Source organism: Meriones unguiculatus, chromosome 8 (genome assembly GCF_030254825.1).
Source record: "Meriones unguiculatus strain TT.TT164.6M chromosome 8, Bangor_MerUng_6.1, whole genome shotgun sequence".
Lineage (NCBI taxonomy): Eukaryota > Metazoa > Chordata > Mammalia > Rodentia > Muridae > Meriones > Meriones unguiculatus.
The window spans coordinates 34,075,035-34,096,870 of NC_083356.1; the positions used below are offsets into that span (position 1 = coordinate 34,075,035).

Consider the following 21,836-nt stretch of genomic DNA (forward strand, 5'->3'; position numbering starts at 1 on the left):
TTATCTGGGTAAATCATGCAAAAAATAGACTAATTTAAATATTCATGAGTGTTTCATGAAAAAGAATTCTTCCCCAATTCAAATTCTCTGGCAAATTGTCTCAGTCCTTGAAGATACAGATATAACCATGTAAAACTTGGTTTGCTTTTTAGCTAGCAGTATAGAATTTAAGAGGATGGGCTCTAAGTGAACTGTGAGTGTACCAACCAATGCCTGATTAAATTTCTAAAAGTATTTCACAAAGATGTAGTAGTAATTTTTATACTCTTTTTATTTTCCTTGTTTGCCCTTTGGTCTCCACCATCATCCTCACAATTAAGTGAAAATAAGAAGAAAGTGAAGCCACCCCGGATTTTGGTTACTGAAGATGGGAAAGCCCTGAATGTCAATGAAGCCAAGTACGTGAGGCCACGTGGAGACCCTGAGGGTGGGTCTAGTGGGATGCTCTGCTGTGGCCTCGGCGACAGGCTTAGTCTGACAAGAGCATGTTAACCACTGTGAATGGCTTTGATGAGTGTACTAGGAATGTCATTTTGTGCATGGTTAAAAGGCAGGCATACGACTATTTCTAGTGGTTAATTCCGCTGGTTTCTAGAAAATGATCCTGACATCTGGAAATCTTAGTTATTTATGTATCCCATGAAATACTGGACGATATACAGCTTTGTGCCTGAAAACTGTCAGTGCATCATTGTTCTGTTTACGAATTTTTGAAACTCTGCCACAAGCAATCTGGCCGAGAACACTGAGGCATTTCTTTTAGGTCTATATTTTCCCTGGAACACATCTACCGAAAATTCAAAAGCTTGGGAAAGGCATTGCTATAAATACCTCAGTCAAAGAAAGAGGAAAACCTGGAAATCCTCTAGTCTCATGATACCTGAGCTACCCTATCTGTCTATCTGTCTGAAAGCTGAGACTTAGAGAGCATACCCACAGTGCCTTTAATAATCTCAATGCAGGCAACAGGCCTATAGGCTAAATCTCATTAGCTTCATTTCATTACTCAAAGCCCATTTATTGCCATCATTTCATTTGCTATGTCATTACCACAACAAAGACAATCTAGAGTCATCCCAGGCCTAGCTGATCTTCACAGAGAGCATCTTTGGCAGATGGAGTATCAGCTCTTTAGGTCAGCAATATGATCACATGGTTAAGCCCACTTGTCCACACTCTCCCAGGTATAATGACTCTCACAACGGAGACTCCAGCCTCCCGTCTGACATGCCCCTTTTTTATTCAGCAGACAGGGATGCAGCTCCAGAAACCAGGCTAGGTACAGTAGATGGGGCATTCGACAGTCATCGAATCTAAAGGTCTAATGAGAAGCCACTCAACATCTTCAGCTTCAACCGGGAAGAAGGGAGACCCCCAGAGCCTATGTACTCCTGGACAGAGTGCCATTCTTCTTGTCACACTAACTACCCTGCCTTCCTAAAGCCAGTTCTCTTAAGAAGACAATGAAGAAATAATTCTTCTAGTCCATCTGTGACTTGACATCCACCTTCCTTCATGCACCAAGTCATCTACCCTCATCAAAATTATATTCCCTCATATCCATCCCAGTTTTCTCTCTTCCTATCCCCATATGCCATCCTCTGTGTGTCTTCTGGAGCTTAAAGATCCATCACTCAGGTGCCTTATATCTATGTCCAGTGACTAAGACCAGAGCTTCCACCGTTGACCCCATTCTTCCTCTCCACCAACCTCAGGTAAAGTTATAGCCCAAAGCAGCCTGCAGTCTATCTGACTCCTTTTAAAATTCTCTAGACTGACTTTAGTCAGTCTCCAGCCACCTGCTCTCTCAGTTCATGGAAGGTCCTAGCAACCACACTGTTTCTCTGCCTCATCAACCTCACCCTCACGCCTCGTGACTTTTGACATACTTTTCTCCCCTTAGCTCAGCCACAGGATTTTCATCTCATTCCTCTATTTGCTGCTGTAAGTAGCTCATGTACTGAGCTTTAACCTCATCAACTCAGTGAACATCATCTCCATTGTCCCAGACTCCCTCCAATCCAGCAGTCACAGGCTCCATTCCCATAAGAATCTGCTCACACTATAACCACTTGTCCTCATGCTTTGTGTTCTCTTTCTGCTTTGGATTTTATATCCCTCACAAAAACTCATCCTCAGCAGAATCTTCAGCTCTCTCTTTTTCCTCTGTCCACAAAACCAACTCACAAATCCTGGCATTGCATAATCTTGAGCATTCCCCCTGCTCAGTGTGCCTGGGCTAAAACATCCTCCTTTACCCGCTTGCTTTCTGTGAGGGTGCAAGGCCACAGATCTAAAGCCAACTGTGGTTTTCCTGTACTCTGCCAGTAAACATTCTCTCAGTCACTTGCAGACTGTGGTCACACCTTGTTGCTCTCCTCATCTCCAGTACTGCCTTATGTTCCTGTAGACTTAACCAGAGATCTACCTTGTTTCTCACTTCACAGGAACAACAGAACCAACGAGGTATCTTCTGTTCCTGCTCTAGACAGTATTATCCTGCTATGATGACTGAACTTAATGGCAAGCTCAGTCCTCTTGCTGGCTCATCGATTTGGATTTCAAAGGCTTAGCTTCTCAGGGCCCCCTGTGATCTGCATCACTCTTCTCCACTTCCCTACACCTGAGGCACCAGCATACAGGCATAATTCAGTAACTTACTTCTTAAGGAACAAATGCAGGACCCCCCCCCCCCTTCTCCAATTTCTGTCAACTTCTGCTTCTTTACCTAAATTCATAGCCAAATATCTTGGCAGGCTTGCCAGCATTCAGTTTCTGGCTTTCTACTTCGTGTTTCTTCTTGAAGCCACTTCTGAACATTGCATTATCCCCAAACCTCCTTAGTCCCATCATTTACATAGCATTCAGAGCTTAGGTTCCATCTTATTCTACCTTGGGAATTTGGATGGAACAGCTAATCCTTGTTAAAGTAGGCTCTTCCTCTTTCTCTTATGCTTGGGTGGATCCTCTGCCTTTCCTTCTATGAGCTTTAGCTTCTCAGGTGTCTTGTTTTGCCATATTTCCTATGCCAGGACTTCATAAAATCCTATGATTTTTTTTTCCAGCACAGACAAGGAAAGTGGGCACAAAGTCCCACCCCTATCCAAGAAGCTATTTGCAGTTGATACCTGCTAGGAGAGGGAAAATCAGTCTTCTGCAATAGAGTGACACTGGGAATGTCAACTATACCCCAGGACAGGCCCTCTGCTCAGGAATAGTTAAACACCACAAAAAGGAATACATGCTTTTGTTATTAATATGTTTTCTGTCTGAGAGAGAGAGTGAGAGAGAGAGAGAGAGAGAGAGAGAGAGAGAGAACATGAAGTTGGGTAGGCAGAAAGGTGAGGAGTGAGGAGGATCTGGGAGGAGTTAGGGGTAGAAAAAAAGAATGTAATCAAAATATATGAAAAAAATTAATGTGACAAAGATAAATAATGAAAATTTGACCACAGTGTTCACATTTCTTGTAACAAGATCCTGCCTCTGCCCTGAGTCCAAAGCTTCTATATCCAGTCAGCTAGGCGGCATCAGTTTATTGATAAACATGATTGAAAAGAGTAATGGCTTTCTATCTTCCTACATTTTTCCTCTCCAGTCTCCACTGTGATTATCTCCCCTGACTGTCTCCATCTCAGTAACAGTCATCTACGCATCAGCACTAAAACCGAACTCCCTCGATCACTGATTCTCCTCTCCCTGGCTATTATCTGTGATTTCCATATACTTTTATTTTAATGTTACCAAAGTCCAACTTCCCATCAACTCCTTCATTTTATCCTAGGGTGAGTCAATGCTACCTTTTACCTAGATGATTACAACAGCTTGAAAAGTACTTTCCATGATTCCTGTGTTGGCATGATCTGTTATTCTCAGCTAAACAAGGGAGTCAGTTGGGAAAGACACAAATGCTGTTTCTTAATGGAAATTCCTGGAGAGTGCCTATAACACATTCCTTCATATGTCTTAATCTTGGTGAAAGGGAGAATGGAAAATAGTGTTTTTATTCTGCATAACCATGTGCTTCATGGGACTCTATTACTAGAGATAAAGGGAAAATAGTATGGACCTAAAACTGTAAGACTAAGAGAGTTTAAATTAGCAGACTATACAATTGTGGGAAAAACAATCAGGGCAGAGAGGACAGCACACAGAAGGCTCCCAAGAAAGAAGGAGTGCTCAGCTTAGTTGAGACCTTGTAGAAGCCCTATATGGTAAAATTGTTGAGTGACTGCCACAGTAGACCTTTAGTGAATAGGCAAATTTAAGAAGTGAACTTGAATTTTCAGACCAATTAAGTATATGTTCCTTAATGCTATTGCATTATACAGATTACAATTTAATAAGTGAGTTGCTCAAAATGAAACTGACCAAGGAATTTTGTGAAAAAATGATGCTAGTGTAGCAGTTATGCTTAGGACTCAGCCAGGGGATATAGTTGAAGGGTCAGGCGCTTTCTCTGAGCATGTCTGCCTCTGTGAACCTGTTTCTTTAAGTGTAAACTAGACATCGTAAATTACTGGCTGTATCTCAGCCTTTCCCAGGGCAAGAGGGATGGCAACATGAAAGGAGATGGAAAAAAATGTGGCAAGGAAAAAAAAAATGAAGATGCCTGCGACTTGAAAACAGGACTTCGAAAGCACAACACACAGAAGCAGCAGTTATATCCCCAGAAGGAAACCCATGCTGGTTCTAGCAAACTCAAATGAAACAACAAGGAGCAATTCAGCCACCAGGTGTCTCCATCTCTGCACCAAAGCGAGTGCTCTGCATGTATTTTACCTTGAAAACATTACATGTCAGCAAAGCCAGCAAGAGAGGCTTCTTTCAAAAATTTAAACTAGCATAGTTGTCTAATTGTCTAATTAGCAAAATAAGTTTATCATTGAGGATTTTTAGATACTGGTTGTCATTTGCTTTGATTACATGATGAGGTTATCATTATAATTTACTAAAGTCACCCTTCTTTCTCCCAAATGTGTCCTTTTTTAGACTTGATTTCTCTGTGAAAGATGACGAGAAACACAACCAAATCATCCTGGACCTGGCTGTCTATAGGTAAAGCATTATTCTTGTACATTCATCTCATGGCTCTTCCAATCAGATCTCATTCTAGGTAACAAACCCCAGAGTTCTGAAACACGGAATGCTCACTGTAATTTTTAAAAAAGATTTTATTTTTTATTTTATATGTATGAATGTTTTCCTGTATGAATGTATTTGCACCATGTACATGTATGGTGCCCACGGAAGCCAAAAGAGGACTTTGGAGTGCCTGGAGCTGGAATCGCAGGTGGTCATGAGACATTGTGTTTGGAACCAGCACCCAGGTCCTCTACAAAAGCAACTGAGCCACTGAGCCATCTCTTCATCTCTCACTGTAATTTTAAAAGCACAAAGATGCAAAGGGAAAAATCATAACCTCTCATCCCGATAGCTGTGAACTCTCAAATCTTGCCCATTGAGTTGAAATGATTCTCAGAACTGTGCTGTTTTCTGACGCTCATTTCTCAAACTCCGTTTGTTTTATGACCGTTACTCTACCTTGACAGCCATCTTGGTTTTACAAAATGCGGTGCCATAATAATGAGTGTTGGGTGGTCAGCCTTTTCTACCACATTCCATCTCAGATCCCTTGACCACAAAAGGCTCTCAGTTTTGAGATCCCCATGTTATGACTGGTTCACAGTTGTACTTTATTCTAGTAGACAGGCATGACCAGAGTGACAATGTGACCTGTTTGCCCCTCATGGCCACAGCAGACCATTAGTCCTCTCTTCTAAAGGCCCTGGAGTTTGACACTCAACACTACCTGCACCATCACCTACCTTTCCTGTATCATAAATCTGATGTTATCCAGGTCACTCAGCTTCACTGCTTGCTAGTTAGATTTGGCTTACTGCCCTGATGACTTCTGATCATTTTGTGGTCTATTCCATTTGTACCCACTTTCCTGTGCCTGTGCCATTGTCATCAACAATGACTCTGTCCTTCAGCCTCTGATAAGTTGCCATCTTATGAGAGAGGACCCTGCCCACTGTCTGAGAAGAACATGGCCTGCCCTTCCCCAGAACTTCTCCCCACTCCTTGTTTTTCACTTGTTTCCTTGTGTTCTAAAATTCTCAGGTCAAGGCAGAAACGTTGTTTGGGCTTTTCATCTCCAGTACCTGGCAGAGTAGCCAGTGTCTAATAGGAGGACCACAGATACAGTGAACTAGTTATTGAGTGAGTGACAATTGTGGAACCTATGAACATGTGCAAGCATGCTTTGGTAAAAGCCTATGTGTCAATATGACTTCTTACATGCTCTGTGTTTCATTTGATTCTGTGGTAGCTGTGGGAAGTGAAGGAGATGGTCAGTGTATAATGATCTAAGAAAAGGAGAGTGACTTTTATCAAAGTAAACAATAATTGGAGAAGCCAGAACATAATTGCTCTGGTCTTCTTCCAACATTACTTTTATAATTGTGGCAAAATACACATAACATAAAATGTAACATGTCAAGACACTTTGGAATATACCATTAGATAGCACTTGGTAAATTCACAATATTGTTTAACTATTAAATAGCATCAGCTCAACCCCATACCCATCAAGGAATCTTCATTTCTTCTTCATCCTGGCAATCACTAATGTATATTCTATGCATATTAAATGAGCATACTCTAGAACTTTTATATAGACAAAGTTGTACAATGTGTGACCTTTGGCAGTCTCTTTTTACTCATCATAATGCCTTCATTTTTTTCCATGTGTTAGAATTCCCTTCCTTTTAATGGCTACATAACATTCCATTGTGTGAGGATACTGTTAAAATAAAATATTGTTTATTATTTTTTTTTAATTTATGAGTGCCTGTGGTGTCTTTGGTTGTACTGAATGGTGGTTAATCTTAGGTGCTCTTCTCTTTTTCCCACCATGCTCTTTCCCACCTACTCCATTCTCTGCCTGATTGCTACCTGCCCTTCCCTGCCTTTGAAGGAAACTTTATTTTTGTGTCACTGGTTTTATCCCTCTGTTCCTACATCTCTGTAGCCTCCATTTCTGTTTTGTTTTAAGACAGGATAAGCCTCCCTGTCATAAAACTTGTGATTTTTTTTTAAATCATTGCCCCATTTCTTTTTTTTAAATTTTTTATTTAACTTTTATTAATTACACTTTATTCCTTTTGTATCCCCCCATAAGCCCCTCCCTCCTCCCCTCCTGCTCCCACCCTCCCCCCCTTTCTACATGCATGCCTCTCCCCAAGTCCACTGATAGGGGAGGTCCTCCTCTCCTTCTTTATCTTTTTTTTTTTTTTTTTTTTGTTCTTCTCAATGCAGTTTATTCAGGAACCTTGAACAATCTTCTGACCCTGGGGAAAGCCAGCCCACAGCTTAAAATAGCCTCTGGGTAGCCAACCCCAGCGTGCCTCGTGGGCAATGCAGATAGGCCCACATACATGGAAGCAAGCCAGATCCTCAGCCTTAGCCAAATATGGAGTTGTTTGTGACAGAGAGCACTCACCATCGGGAAGGTGGAAGGTGGAAACCAGCTCCATCTTTAAGGTGCGGCATTACACAGCTCTCTACAGTTCCCCCTTTTTGTTTTAGACGCATCAGGCAAGAGTAGAGGTCTGATCTCTGATATTAGAAATAAATTGGGACTTTGTACCAATGTTCATTTAGGTGTCATCTACCCAATGAGCATCAGACCCGTCCGATACCTTTTTCTCAGAGGCGGGACCTGGGGCATCAACCTGCATGCAACCAGACATGCTCTTCTTTGGGTGGAAAGCGGCTGACCCTGAGTGCAGTGCTTAGCCTCGCATCCTGAGCATAACATTTTAGCTTTTTATGGTAGCCAACCATGCTTGGGGAGACTGTCCTGCTTCAATGGCTGTAAAGGCCTGAATGGTCATGGCTGCATTACGCTGTTGTGAGACTCTAATCTTGCATATATACCACAGGCAAACCAAGGAGACCAACACCAGAAGGCCTGCTAACACTCCCATGCCCGCCCATTCCTTCAGATGATTCATGGCTGCAGCAATCCATGATGATAATCCTGTGGCTAGTCCTGCGTCCACTCTGGTAGAATTTGCCGTAACAATGGCCACTCTCAGCTGCTCCATCATAGTATCGAATTCTTCAGTACAATTACATAAAATATAGCTGGACAATTTTTAGACAGATTTGCAGCACGGGAAAAAATTCTCATATTGTATGCTAGTGACACAAAGTCCAGCATACTTCCATTGACAGCCAAGTTGAGCGATTTGCCATAGGGTATCAATTTGCTCCTGCACGAGGTCAATCCTCTGATTGAACACCATCAAGTCTCCTTTTAGTTGAGCATTAATTCCTTTTTGTACATCTAAAGCATGAGCTACATTGGCTAAAAGATTATTTAGGGTCTGAGCAGTCTGCATAGTATGACTCATGGCTAATGCCCCAGTGGTAGCTCCAACAGCCGCCAATGAGATGGCAGTAACAATGGCGGCTGTAATTCCAAGATCCCTTTTCTGTCTGAAGAGAGTCATAGTGTGAGGGGCATCAACGGGCACAGGCACCCAGCGAGGCATGCGAGTAACCAGGGCATACCTAAATTCACTAGCATTCCCGTATTGGGCAAAAAAACAAGTATCATTATCGCAATTACTTGGCTCTATCTGGCTAACAATGAATAAAAATGGGGGTTATAAACAAACAGGTGTGGACTTATAGGAAATATTATGAGAAGCCTTAACCCCCTCGTTGGAACATCCTGCATCAGTTCTAGAACTAGCAGTGGTGGGTGTCCGAGGTCTGAGTAGGTTCAGGAGACCATTGCCCCCAGGGGCGAGACATGCTCCATGTAAATTGACTAACTCCATGTTTTCCTTCACTTTTGAAAGTCATTTAAGGTGCTTAAATTATCTTTTCTTTTTTTTTAATTTTTCATCAATTACTCTTTATTCATTCTGCATCCCTCCATAAGCCCCTCCCACCTCCCCTCTGGATCCCACCTTCCCTCTCCTTTCTGCATGCATGCTACTCCCCAAGTCCACTGATAGGGGAGGTTCTCCTCTCCTTTCTGATCTTAGTCCATCAGTTCACATCAAAAGTGGCTGCATTGTCCTCTACTATGGCCTGGCAAGGCTGCTCCCCCCCCAGGGGGAGGTGATCAAAGAGCAGGCCAGTCAGATTATGTCAGAGGCAGTCCCTCTTCACATTACTATGTAACCCACTTGGAGACTGAGCTGCCATGGGCTACATCTGTGCAGGGGTTCTAGGTTATCTCCATGAATAGTCCTTGGTTGGAGTAAGAGGACTATGGGAAGATCCCTGTGTTCAAATTTTCTTGTTCTGTTGCTCTCTTTGTGGAGGTTCTGTCCTCTCCAGCCCCATTTCTTATATTCACAATTAGTGCTGAAAATATAGTTATTAGGCTAAACCTATTTTAATGTATGGCATGAAATGTAGCTGTTGCATTTGGTCAAAACAAGAACAGCCTGGCTTTGGGTAGCTGCCGTCCCTGGAAGGCACAGTTGCTCAGTAGCTTGTACATTCTGCATAAACAGCTTCAGGGCATGAGGGGCATCCAAAAAACAGAGCTGGTGACTGTTTTGGCCCAGAGAGTGGTGGATTCAGCATTCCTGGCTGCTGAAATTCTGGGGACTTAAAATAAAATATTAATGGAAGAACATGGTAAGTCTTTTTTTTTTTCAAACCTTTGGCATTTGAGACCTCAGATATTTTTGGGCAATCAATGCCAAGTGTACTTGTATGTCTAAAAATGAAATTGCTGATATATTGAATTTTCTCTGAACTAGGAATAAATTAAGGCTAGTTTTAGGACCAGTTTAGTATAGACATTTAAAGCTTTCTTCATCTAAAGTGGTCTTGTAAGCATGCTTTCATGCTTTTACTTGTTTGAGATGAATGTTTCTTTGGACAATTACAAGATGTGTAATTAATTTTGAAGGTACATGGATACCTCTTTAATTGAAGTTGATGTGCAGCCAACCTATGTTCGAGTAATGGTCAAAGGAAAGGTAGGCATAACTGTGGGATATCACCATTTTAGAAGATAAGCCTTGACGTAGCCTGTGTTCCCAGTTAAAAAAATATTACTGTATCAGAAAGACTAGAAACTTAAACAGTGCACTGTTTGTTAGGCATGTGGTTTTATAACACAGGGATGGTATAAAGTGGAAATAGATGTTACCTTCAGTATCTCAGGAACATGAATGTTTTAAACCTATACCTTGTATCTTTTTAAAAGTTTATAACATGGCTGTAAAGTTTAACCAAATGTACATTATAATGACCAGTGAGCTCATTTATGGAAAATATAACTGTCATTTTGAAATAGTAATTTTTCTGATTTTGAGCATTCATTTGGGTTATCCCAGAGAGACATTAAAATAGAAATATACTGATGTTTTATCTATAAATGACATTTCTACCCTAAGTGGATTGGTGAGCATTTCACTGACTGGCTGGTGACCACTCTTCAGATTGTACATAAAACCAACTAACACCATTCATACATGTTAAGAATAGCTTATATAGTATATTTTAATGCATCTGAACAGTTTTCTTAACACGTTTGTGATGAATTTGTAATGAAAATACCCCTTGAGGTGGGCTTCTCTTGTAATGTACCCTTGCTCTCTGTGCCTCCTCCTCACCTCCAGCCATTTCAGCTTGCCCTCTCTGCAGAGGTGCAGCCTGACAGAAGCTCTGCTAAAAGGTCTCAGACAACAGGACACTTGCTGATCTGCATGCCCAAGGTAGGAAATGGCATTTGGACAAATTTCAAGTCTTGGATATGTTGGTTTCTGTGGCACATTGTGGCTAACACTGACTTCTGATAAGGGTGCCATGAGTTGAGAGGACCAGAGACACTCTCACATCACATAGGAGGACGAAGGCCCCTGAGAAGAAATTGCTGAGACAGGGGTGTGAAGGGGGCCTAATGCGACACATCCTTTTAAACTTGATCAGTTCTGAAGACCAGAGTCTGGGGAGCACTTGGAGAGACAGAGCACATGGTTATTCTAAGTGAGCCTGTCCTAACTGTCTGGTTTGCTGCTTGGTAGTATAGCTGGCTTTGATTCTCTCAAGATACTATATTTTATTTCTAAATATTAAGATTAATAATTTTGTATCTTTGGAAAAGTTAATAACACCTCCAGTCTTCTAGACTTTATGATTTTTAAGAATGAGAATGTTAATAAAACTCACAATATAGATAGTATTCTATGATGTTGATAATATAGTTTTATAATTTAAAAGATGTTATTTTTTTCCTTAAACTTTATTCACTTGGGGGAAAGTAGTTGATGCTCTATTTGTATTTTTTCATATGGTGTTGGGTCAAGTTCATTTAGTTTAATATGTTTTTTGAATGCCTGCCTAGTGTCAGCTGCTGGCTTCAAGATGAATATGAAACTTTAGATCTTTGCTGATTCTAGTGAGGAGACAAGATTATAAGTGTATAACCTTACCACAGTCTGAAAGGAAAAAAAATCTTGGAGATGTGTGCTAGAAATAGTGGATTTACTGAATAATTTGATAAAGAAGAAACATGTGACTAGTTTTGAAGGTTCAATTGAATGCGATTCATAGAAAACAGAACAACTAAACGGCAAGAAGGCAAGAAAGGTAAGACATACTGTGTGACTGGAGAGTGATTCTGGGTGGCTGTAGTAGAGAACAAATGCCGGGGAGGACAGGAAAAGAGCCTGAAGGCACATAGGAGAGAAACCATGGGTCACCTCAGACTGAAACATCACTCTTGAAATTTCTTATTGTGGATGTGTTAGAAAAACCAGCGAGGCAGCTCCTTGATAAATTCAGGTGAAATAACAATTCCACGTTGATTATATTGTTCAATGTGATGAGTACATACTAGCAGACAGCCAGATTCTACTTTAGGTGCTGAATGAACCAAAAACCACAAACATTTAAACAACAACCAAAAAAAAGATTATTATAGATTGAGATCAGCCCTGTGCTGAAGATAAAATAGGCAACAGGATTAAAAGGTTTGACTGAAGGTATGTATCTAGTCCTTTTAGATTGAGGGATCAAGAAATGCACCTACAGAAACGTGGTGACTTAAATGAGAATGGTCCCCATAGTTTCATATATTAGAATGTGTAACCACCAGGGAGTGTAACTGTTTGAAAGGATTAAAAGGATTAGGTGGTGTGGTCTTGTTGGAGTAGATGTGGCTTTGTTGGAGGAAGAGTGTACCTGGGGAGTAGGCTTTGGGATGTCAAAATCCCACATCAGATCCAGTGTGTCTGTCTCTGTCTCTCTCTCCTTCTCTCTCTTTCTCTGTTGGCCTGGACATCAGGATTAGGTCTCAGCTACTTCTCAAGTGCCATGTCTGTCTGTGTGCCTCCATGTTCCTTGACATGATAATAATGGACTAAGCTTCAGAAACTGTAAGCAAGCTCACAATTAAATTTTTTCTTTTATGAGTTCCTTGGTCATGGTGTCTCTTCACCGTGATAGAACAGTGAGTATGACCCTTGAACTGAGACTTGAATGATGTATTTGATCCATCTATGTAAAGGTGATACCAGTAAGTATGAATAAGTAGAAAGAACAAATAAGATGAAGCTATGATGGGAGTGAGGTTATTGCATCAAAAATATAGAATGATTGGGACATAAGGAGTGAAGTAGGAAGAAGATACCAGAAATGATGGCAGAAGCTGCTTCTACATAGCTTTCAGGTTATGACAAGGAATGTACATATTAGTCCAAGAACCAAGGGAAGCCATTGGTAGCTCTTCAGCAGGCCTTAAAAAATGCTTAAAAAATTATTTTTAAATGGTGTGTGTGTGTGTATGTGTGTGTGTGTGTAAAAACATTGGTTCAGAGCCCAAAGTTGCCAGAAGAGGGAGTTGGTTTTCCTGCAGCTGGAGTTACAGGTAATTGTGAGCCTCCCAACACAGGTTCTGGGAACTGAAATCAAGCCCTTTGCAAGAAGAGTACACTCTTTACTGCCAAGCCATGTTTTCAGTCCCCAGACCTGATTTAAAAAAAATTATTAATTACATTTTATTTACTTTGTATCCCCCTATAGTTCCCTTCTCCTCTCCCCTCCCAACCCCTCCCTTAATTCTCCTTCTCCACGCATGCCCCTCCCCAAGTCCACTGGTAGGCAAGGTCTTCTTTTTCTTCCTTCTGATCCTAGTCAATTAGGTCTCATCAGGAGTGGCTGCATTGTCTTACACTGTGGCCTGGTAAGGCTGTTCCCCGCTCAGGGAGAGGTGATCAAAGAGCAGGCCAATCAGTTCATGTCAGAGACAGTCCCTGTTCCCATTACTATGGAACCCACTAGGAGACTGAACTGTCATGGGCTACATCTGTGCACGGGTTCTGGGTTATCTCCATGCATGCTACTTGGTTCGACTATCAGTCTCAGGGAAGACCCATGTGCCCAGATTTTTTGGATCTGTTGCTTTCCTTGTGGAGCTCCTGTCCCCTCCAGGTCTTACTAGCTCCCACCTCTTTCATAAGATTCCCTGCAATCTCCTCATAGGTTGGACATAAGGCTCAGCATCTGATTTGATATCCTGCAGGGCAGAGCCTTTCAGAGGCCCTCTGTGGTAGGCTCCTAACTTGTTCCCTGTTTTCTTCTACTTCTGATGTCCATCCTCTTTGCTTTTCTGGATGGGGATTGAGCATTTTATCCAGAGTTCACCCTCTTGATTACCTTGGTGTGACCCTAACCAAGCAAGTCAAAGACTTGTATGAAAAAAAAATTCAAGTCTTTGAAGAAAGAATTAGAAGAAGATATCAGAAGATGGAAAGATCTTCCATGCTCACGGCTTGGCAGGATTAACATAGTGAAAATGGCCATCTTACCAAAATCAGTCTACAGATTCAATGCAATTCCCATCAAATTACCAACACAATTCTTTACAGACCTGGAAAGAAAAATTCTCAACTTCATATGGAATAACAAGAAACCCAGAATTGCTAAAACAATCCTTCACAATCAAAGATCTTCTGGAGGTATCTCCATCCCTAATCTCAAGCTGTACTATAGAGCAACAGTAATAAAAACTGCATGGTACAGGCACAGAAACAAAATGGTGGATCAATGGAATAGAATAGAAGACTCAGAAATAAACCCACACACTTATGGACACCTGATCTTTGACAAAGATGCCAAAACCATACAATGGAAAAAAGATAGCATCTTCAACAAATGGTGCTGGTCTAATTGGATGACTACATGTAGACCTGATTTAAAGTCATAATTCTGCTTCCTTCTGTGTGAGTTAAAAACCAAAGGGTGGAAAAAAATGATTATGAAAATAATGTAGTAAGAAGTCTCTGCAATGAGGAAGCACTGTAGTGGGGTGCCAGACAGATGGTGAGTCACCAAAATGAGACTATATTTTGACGGGAAATGGCAAAAAGATGCAAGAGAGTCAAGGATGCTTTAGTAGGCATATTATAGTATCATCTCAGTTGGGATGGCCTCTGGATTCAAGGGAAGTGGGTCATAGGTTTATGTAGTGATTTTGGACATCTCAGATCAGCATTCATATATGTCAGCTTTGAGCCCAGTGGAAAAAAACTGGTCAGAGGTTGGGAACTGGAAATTATGAGCATAGAGGTATTTGGTAGGAAATGGGGGATGCTGAAAGGTTTCTGTCAGGGTAGAGTAAAGATGGAGTAGGAGAGTTTAGGGTGGAGCAGTGAGGACATAGTTGCATAATGAGGTTGAGGAGCCAGCGTGGAGCATTATGATAAATAATGAGTGAACTGGGAAGGTGAAAAAGATGTTAAAATTACCTGGGAAGTCTAGAGAATAAACCTTTTCAGGAAGGAAGCTTCGTCTGAAGACACAAATGTGTTCACTGGATTTGTCACAACTGAAGCCACCATAATGAAGGTCATCTCAGTGGGCTAGGGAAACCTGTCAGAATTAGAAACAGAGAAGAGAGAAACTTCAGACAACTGGCTTGGGAAATTTTGCTCAAAATGGGATCTAGTAGTGGGCTCGGTGCTGCCCAGGAATGAAGAGTCAAGGGTAGGCTTTGAGGACATAGATGATTTAAAATGAATCACTGACGGTTAAGTGGAAATTGAAGATAAAAATACAGCCTGTACTTCCCTGTTAGATTAAAGTCCTGGCATTTATAACTTCTAAAGACTGGAAGGATTGTCTGTTTACTTTTATATTTGTATGCAGTTTTCCTTTGATCTCGAAGTTGAGCATCTGAGACAGCCTGATACTATGACAGGCTTAACATATACGAGAACTCTGAAAACATTAAAGATGTCTGACTTTCAAATGTAATACTTGTCTTTGTGAAGAATCTGGATTCTTTATTATAAGCTGAGTGAGGTAAAATGTTTTCTGCTGTCATTTGTAGAATTTCACTCCAAAGCTGACATTAACCATAAAGGAACAGTTTTGTCTTTAAGAGGAAGAAAGTAGGAGAAAGTAGAGTGGCTGGGCCAGGGTCTTTCTGAAATGTTAGCTTCCCTTCAAACAATCTTCACTTATCAGATGAGCACAGGAAGTAAGAGGTATCACACTCCCTGCCCCTCCCCTTGCATGAAATAGAAATGGGCAGAAACCAAAGACACAGGGAGAGAATCGCTTATTAAAACTTCTCCAGAATAAGTGTTCCAATTAAATGAAGAGTCCACCTAGTTTTGATTAGCTTCACCCTGAAGGATGAAACCAATTTGGCCAAAGGGATGATAACTTTTTGATTGACCTCTCTCATTAGAACTTATCCCTTGAGCTAGTGTGGAGTTACCTTCTTCAGTGTCCCTTAGGTTTCCAGGAGGAGAAAGATAAACCAGCAATGGGTTTCCTTTACAAGGGATAGACAGGAAGGACAGTGCCTGTAAGGAAAACTATAAACTGATTAACCAATAAGGCTTTCACAGTGATTAAATAGTCCATCATTTTCCATAGCCAGTTTCCCAACAGATTGACCATATATAATCAATTATGTATTTTTATTCTGAGATGAAAAATAAAAGATGAAATTTGTTGTCAGGCAATAGAATAGCAAACCATACTGCAAGAATCATGTCATCCTTGGTGGCCACAGCAAATGGAAGGAGTGTGCCTATTTTATCTAGAACATCTACAGGGAAATCCCTCCACACTCTTAGCAGACATCACAACAAGTTATTTGTGTGACACTATGAGCATAAACTTTCCCCATACCCACCCATTTATTTGGAAACTTCCAGTGTATCTGACAAGATGATGATGAAATGACAACTTGGTCTTCTTAAGGGGAAAGCCAGAGACGTGACTAGTGTCCTTGTTCGAGGTGGCAAGCAATGGATCTGAAAAGTCTCTGTTGTCCCTGTTCATCAGTGTGTTAAGTAAACACATCCTCCTTTTTGCATTTGTCTTTTGTGGTTTTGTTGTTGTTTGGGGGGTAGGTCTTATTTCTATAACCCAATGAGACTTAAATTCAGGATCTTTCTACCTTTGCCTCTTGAGAACTGGGATTTCTTTTTGTTCACAGTTACCTTTATGTTTCATGTTAAAATGTAAAAACCATAACAAATGGCTTACTAAGAGAATAATAGAGGTGAAATGAAACTAGTTCTACTTTGTCTTCAGTAATAAACTTAGATAATGTTTTCTTTGAGGAATTATGTATAAGCATCCATGTATAGATTACCCATGTTTTATCTCTCCTCCTTAAAAGAGAAGACACTGAAATCAGACTTTAGAGACTAAACAACCTCTTACCTAAAATTAAGTTTTTCATTCATATAAAACATATAAACTTGACAATTTTTTTTCTAAAAATCATCAAATCATTAAATGCTAATAAATAGAACTTCATTTATATTATGATTCAAGTAAATGTTACTCAAAGTTAACACCTTCATAACGTTCCTTCTGACTGAAACATTTAAAGTACTGACATTGAACCCAGAGAGATATTCCCTATGTCTGGATTTGCTGACTTAGGGGGTAGTCGCATGAGTCTGGCCTGCATTATTATTACTAAGGAAACGCCTTGGAATATTAAATCATTTTGTAAGAATAAATCTCAATATATATTCATGAGTGAATTGATTGAAAAAGATGTGATGCATATAAATCTATACCATATCTATTATATATTCATACACAGATACATGCACATTTGCCATTGGGTAGATGAGCTTGGAGGACATTATGCTAAGTGAGACAAACCAGGCACAGAAAGAACATAGGCAAGCTTACTTAATATGTGGAATGTTTCTGAAAATCAAATATACAGAAGTAGAAAACAAAATGATGGTGATAAAGAGGGATGGAGAGGAATAACAAGGTGTAGGTCTGAGGTCAGAGTAGAATAAATGTAGGAATATCAAGTCTATAGAGCTAATGTGAAACACAGGAACTAACATTAGGAAACTTGCATTTGAGATCTGTACTGTATGAGCAGGCTGTAGTTGTTCTTGCCATAAAGAATAACAGTGAGATGGTGGATATGATAATTTTACTGCACTAACCTCACTACTTACTGTATGCCATAAGGCCACGCAAGCCTTAAATATGCACAGTACATAAAATTCACTGATAACAGAAAACAGTACAATTAAGAAGCCCCTGGTCTCAAGTAACAGAAAATTCTGACTCAAAGAGGTTTGCATAATAAATAAAAATACATTGCCTCCCCTAAAAATGAAAGAAAAAAATCAGTCAGTCAGACACAACATTTCAGTCTATTCATTGGATAGTATCATCCGCATGTTAAGCGAAATAGGATTCCCAGGAATAGTTAATAGTCGTTAGTGTCTTACACTACTTACAAAGTCTAATTCAAGTAAGAGTTGATGTTCAGTAGGTCTGTCCGTGGTGTATTTGTGAAGAACCCTGTGAAAGACTGACCTGCTTGATTGGCTTGGCAATGACAATATCATGTGGATGTGTGGAAATTCAGTGATGAATTCAGTGATGAAATTTGCATCTATTTTCCAAAGACACAAAACTTTTCATTGAGTCCACAACACCATGGTTTATGTTTTTTTAAGAATGTGGGACTTCAATGCAGGGTTTCGTACATGCTAGGCAACTGCTCTACCACTGAAGCACACCCCAAACTCCTTTTTCTACTCTTTTACATGGAGACAGAGTCTAAGTTACCCTGTCTGTCCTTGAACTCACTGTGTAGCCTGAAAAGCTTTGAATTTGCAGTCCTCCTGTCTCTGCATCCCGAGCTACTGGAATATTGCCAGGCCTGCCAAGCTATGTATTGGACACTTTTTTTTTCATGATGTCAAAATGGTGTTTTTCTTTTTCTTACTTAAAGAAGCTTGTACCTGTACAGGGTGCTGATGAGTAGTCAAATTCCACCAGTTTAAGTCTGGCCCCATCACACAGGTCAAGGCTAAATTTTGTTGTTGCTAATCTCAGAGGGAGCTCCCAGACCCCAGCTCAGCTCTTCATTCCAAGAGGCAGCCAGACTGTCAGAGCCACCTGGAAGTGTCCCACTCATACTACCCAGTCTCTGTCAGTATATGAGCTACTTTGGATTGCAAATGTTTTGGTGACAACCCTGTGCATGCTGCCAGACTCCTGTCTCTGTTCTTCATCTTTTTATCTTAAGATATGGGCTCCTTATTTCCAGCATGCAATGTTCCACTGTGCCTCCTCTGTGATCAAGGGCTATCCATTTGTTTGAAAGTGGCTTATGGGGCTGTAGGTGATGGGACTCTGGCTGTTCACAAAAGCATCATTAGGCAGTGGAAAGTGGATGCTCATCTTGCAGGCTTTTCTGGCATGTCCACTTTTTGGTGAGATTTCTTCTTGGCTTCCAGAAATCCTTATTCATTAGCCTTTTCATTGGGAGTGATGGAAACAGAATCTCAGTCATCAGTTTCCATACTTTTATTATATTAGATATGTCCAGTCAAGACCCATGCTATCATCTGTCCATCAAGAATTCACTCTTCTTCCATGGAGTAGTTGGAGATTCTTTTTCCGTACAGTAGCCTGAATGATCATTTTATATTAAATGTGGGTCAGGCCATGTCATGTTCCCACTTCACTCAGAGTTAAAGGCAGAGTTCCTGGATATCTCGCCCTTCCTATCTCCCTTCTGCCCCTCATTTTCTATGGCTTTACTTTCCCTCACATCTGCTGACATATTTGGATTCCATGCGCTTTTGAAAGTGTGACAAGGACCCTGTTGGGAGTGGCTCAGGGCTTTGCTCCCCCAGCCACTCTCATAAACTGTCCTGTCTTTCAGGTTTCTTCTCAAGCATCCTTTGATCAAGAAGGTGGCTCCTGATCCTCTCTGCCTGCATTCTTTGTATATCATTCTGCTGTCTTTTTCCTTATGGGGTTTATTGCTTTTATTGCCTCTGAATTTATTTCTCTGTTGCTTTTCTCAGCAAGAATATAAGACTCTAGAGAACAAAGGGTGGTTTTTGTTTTGTTTCTTGTCTTTTTCTGACTGTCTTTTTAGGGCGATCTAGAATAAAACCAGGTAAGGAATAGATATATTTCTTGAGTGAGTGAATATAGTAACTGAATTTGAATATTTAAAACACTAATCTCCCCTAATTACCAATTATCTCCAATCATTTCACAGTTTTTCATTTGTATTATTTAGATTATGCTTAAACACGCCTATCAGATTCTGGGTCCTAAACAAGCCCACTGTAATTCCTGTTGCCATCCATCCACGTAGACACAATGGAATGCAATAGATTAAAGGCTCAGGCTCTGGGGCTAGAGAACCTGAGTCAAATCTTGTTACTTTTACTCAGCGTTTGTGTTACCTCTGGAAAATTAACTCCTCTGTGCCTTTAATTCACCATTTATAAGGTGACTATGATAGTTTAGGCCTCAGAGAGTTATAAGCTTGATATAAATACATAAAAAAATCAAAGCAATTTGAACAGTGTTTGGGACACTATATATTTGTATTGAGACATGCATAATTTTATATTCATATTGTTTGTAACTATTAACTAATATTGTACTAAAATATCAGCTCATATTGCTTTGTAATTATTATCTTATCCCTTTCCCTGTGGCTATAACAAAATTCCTGGTGATGGTAAGTTGTGAAGAAAGAAGGCTTATTTGACTACTAACACTAATTCTAGAAGAACAAACAATATAGTGAAAGATGGCAAGGATCACCTGGCTAGATCACAAAATCACATGAGAATTGGTGTGAAGAGTTCATAGGATTGGAGACAGAGAATGATGAGTACCATCTGTCAAGAGAATCAGCAAGAAATTGAAACAGCCCCAGGTTTGCCCATTCATAACAGACTGCCCTTGGGAACTGATATACTCCTTAAGACTTGCATGAAGGCTCTGCCCTGCAGACTATCAATGCAGATGCTGAGACTTATGGGCAACCTTTGGGCAGAGTACAGGAAATCTTAGGAAAGAAGTGGGAAACAGTAAGATCTGGAGAGGACAGGAACTCCATAAGGAGAGCAACAGAACACAGAAAATCTGAGCATAGGGGTCTTTCCTGAGACTGATACTCCAACCAAGGACTATGCATGCAGATAACCTAAGACCCCTGCACAGATGTAGCCCATGGCAGTTCAGTATCCAGGTGGGTTCCATTGTAATAGGAACAGGGACTGTCTCTTACATGAACTGATTGGCCCGCTCTTTAATTACCTCCCCCTGAGGGGAAAGCAGCATTACCAGGCCACAGAAGAAGACAATGCAGCCACTGCTGATGAGACCTAATTGACTAGGATCAGAAGGAAGGAAAAGAAGACCTCCCCTATCAGTGGACTTGGGGAGGGGCATGCATGCAGAGGGTGGAGGAAGGGAGGGGTTGGGATGGGAGGAGAGAGGGAGGGAACCACAGGGGGGATACAAAGTGAATAAAGTGTAATTAATAAAGAATAAAAAAATAAGTAAAAAAAAAAAAAGACTTGCATGATACCTTCACACAGGTCCCCTGCCCCAGTCACCTCCCTGAAGGTCCCATCTCTTAAAGGCCTTATCACTTTCAGTATCATTACACTGGACAATAAGCTTTGATGGGGACAAACCGCCTCTAAGCCATGACAGTTTCTAAGATTTCTCTGACTTTGTAGATTGTAAGAGGGAGGGATGGGTGCCTTTACATGGTTAAATACAATAACAAGCTTCTCCACTGTGACACTTACGTTCCTTAGAAGGTTTTATGCTTTACTTGTTTCCTCTATACAGTTGTTGCACATTTGTAAGTTTATTTACAGATAAATAATTTAGTTGCTATTTTGAATGAGGCTATTCTTTACAATATCTGAGAGCTGATACTCTCCCTTCAGCCTGTTTTCCAGATGTGTCAACAAGCCCAGTAAATTGTATATGTAGCCTCCTCAAATATTTGCCTGGGGACTCTGGGCATGTGATTTCACCACAGTTCAGCTATACAAGATTTAACTGAAAAGTTGCATACACTAAGAGGGCTGGCTCTGCTCTTTGATCACTTCCCCCTGATGGGGGAGCAGCCTTACCAGGCCACAGAAGATGACAGTGCAGCCACTCCTGATGAGATCTGATAGACTAAGAGCAGAAGGAAGGAGAGGAGGACTTCCCCTATCAGTGGACTTGGGGAGGGGCATGAGTGAAGAAGGGGGAGGGAGGGCAGGATTGGGAGGGGAGGAGAGAGGGGCTTATGGGGGATACAAAGTGAATAAAGTGTAATTAATAAAAGTTAACAAAATGAAAAAAAAAAGAGGGCTGGCTTGAGTGAATCAGGTTGAACTGATTCATTAGCTAAAGTCCCTTCTAGATTCTCAATTGCCAAGTTATAGGAACACACTATGCTTCAAGATTTCCTTTGAGATTTCTTTCAGAGTAATTAACTGAGATTAAGGAAGCTGCTTTTGGAACTGAACAGC

The 21,836-nt window shown here is 40.8% G+C and overlaps 1 protein-coding gene across 3 annotated transcripts in view; it reads left to right on the plus strand.

Moving 5' to 3' along the window:
* Dnaaf11 (dynein axonemal assembly factor 11) overlaps window positions 1-21,836 on the plus strand; it is a 140,987-nt gene that overhangs the window by 75,506 nt on the left and 43,645 nt on the right. For all 3 annotated transcript variants that reach the window (XM_021655126.2, XM_060389345.1, XM_060389346.1), the window contains 4 exons: window positions 321-398; window positions 4,990-5,055; window positions 9,944-10,013; window positions 10,659-10,754. In XM_021655126.2, the coding sequence (XP_021510801.1) occupies window positions 321-398; window positions 4,990-5,055; window positions 9,944-10,013; window positions 10,659-10,754 (310 nt within the window). The remainder of the gene's footprint in view (window positions 1-320; window positions 399-4,989; window positions 5,056-9,943; window positions 10,014-10,658; window positions 10,755-21,836) is intronic.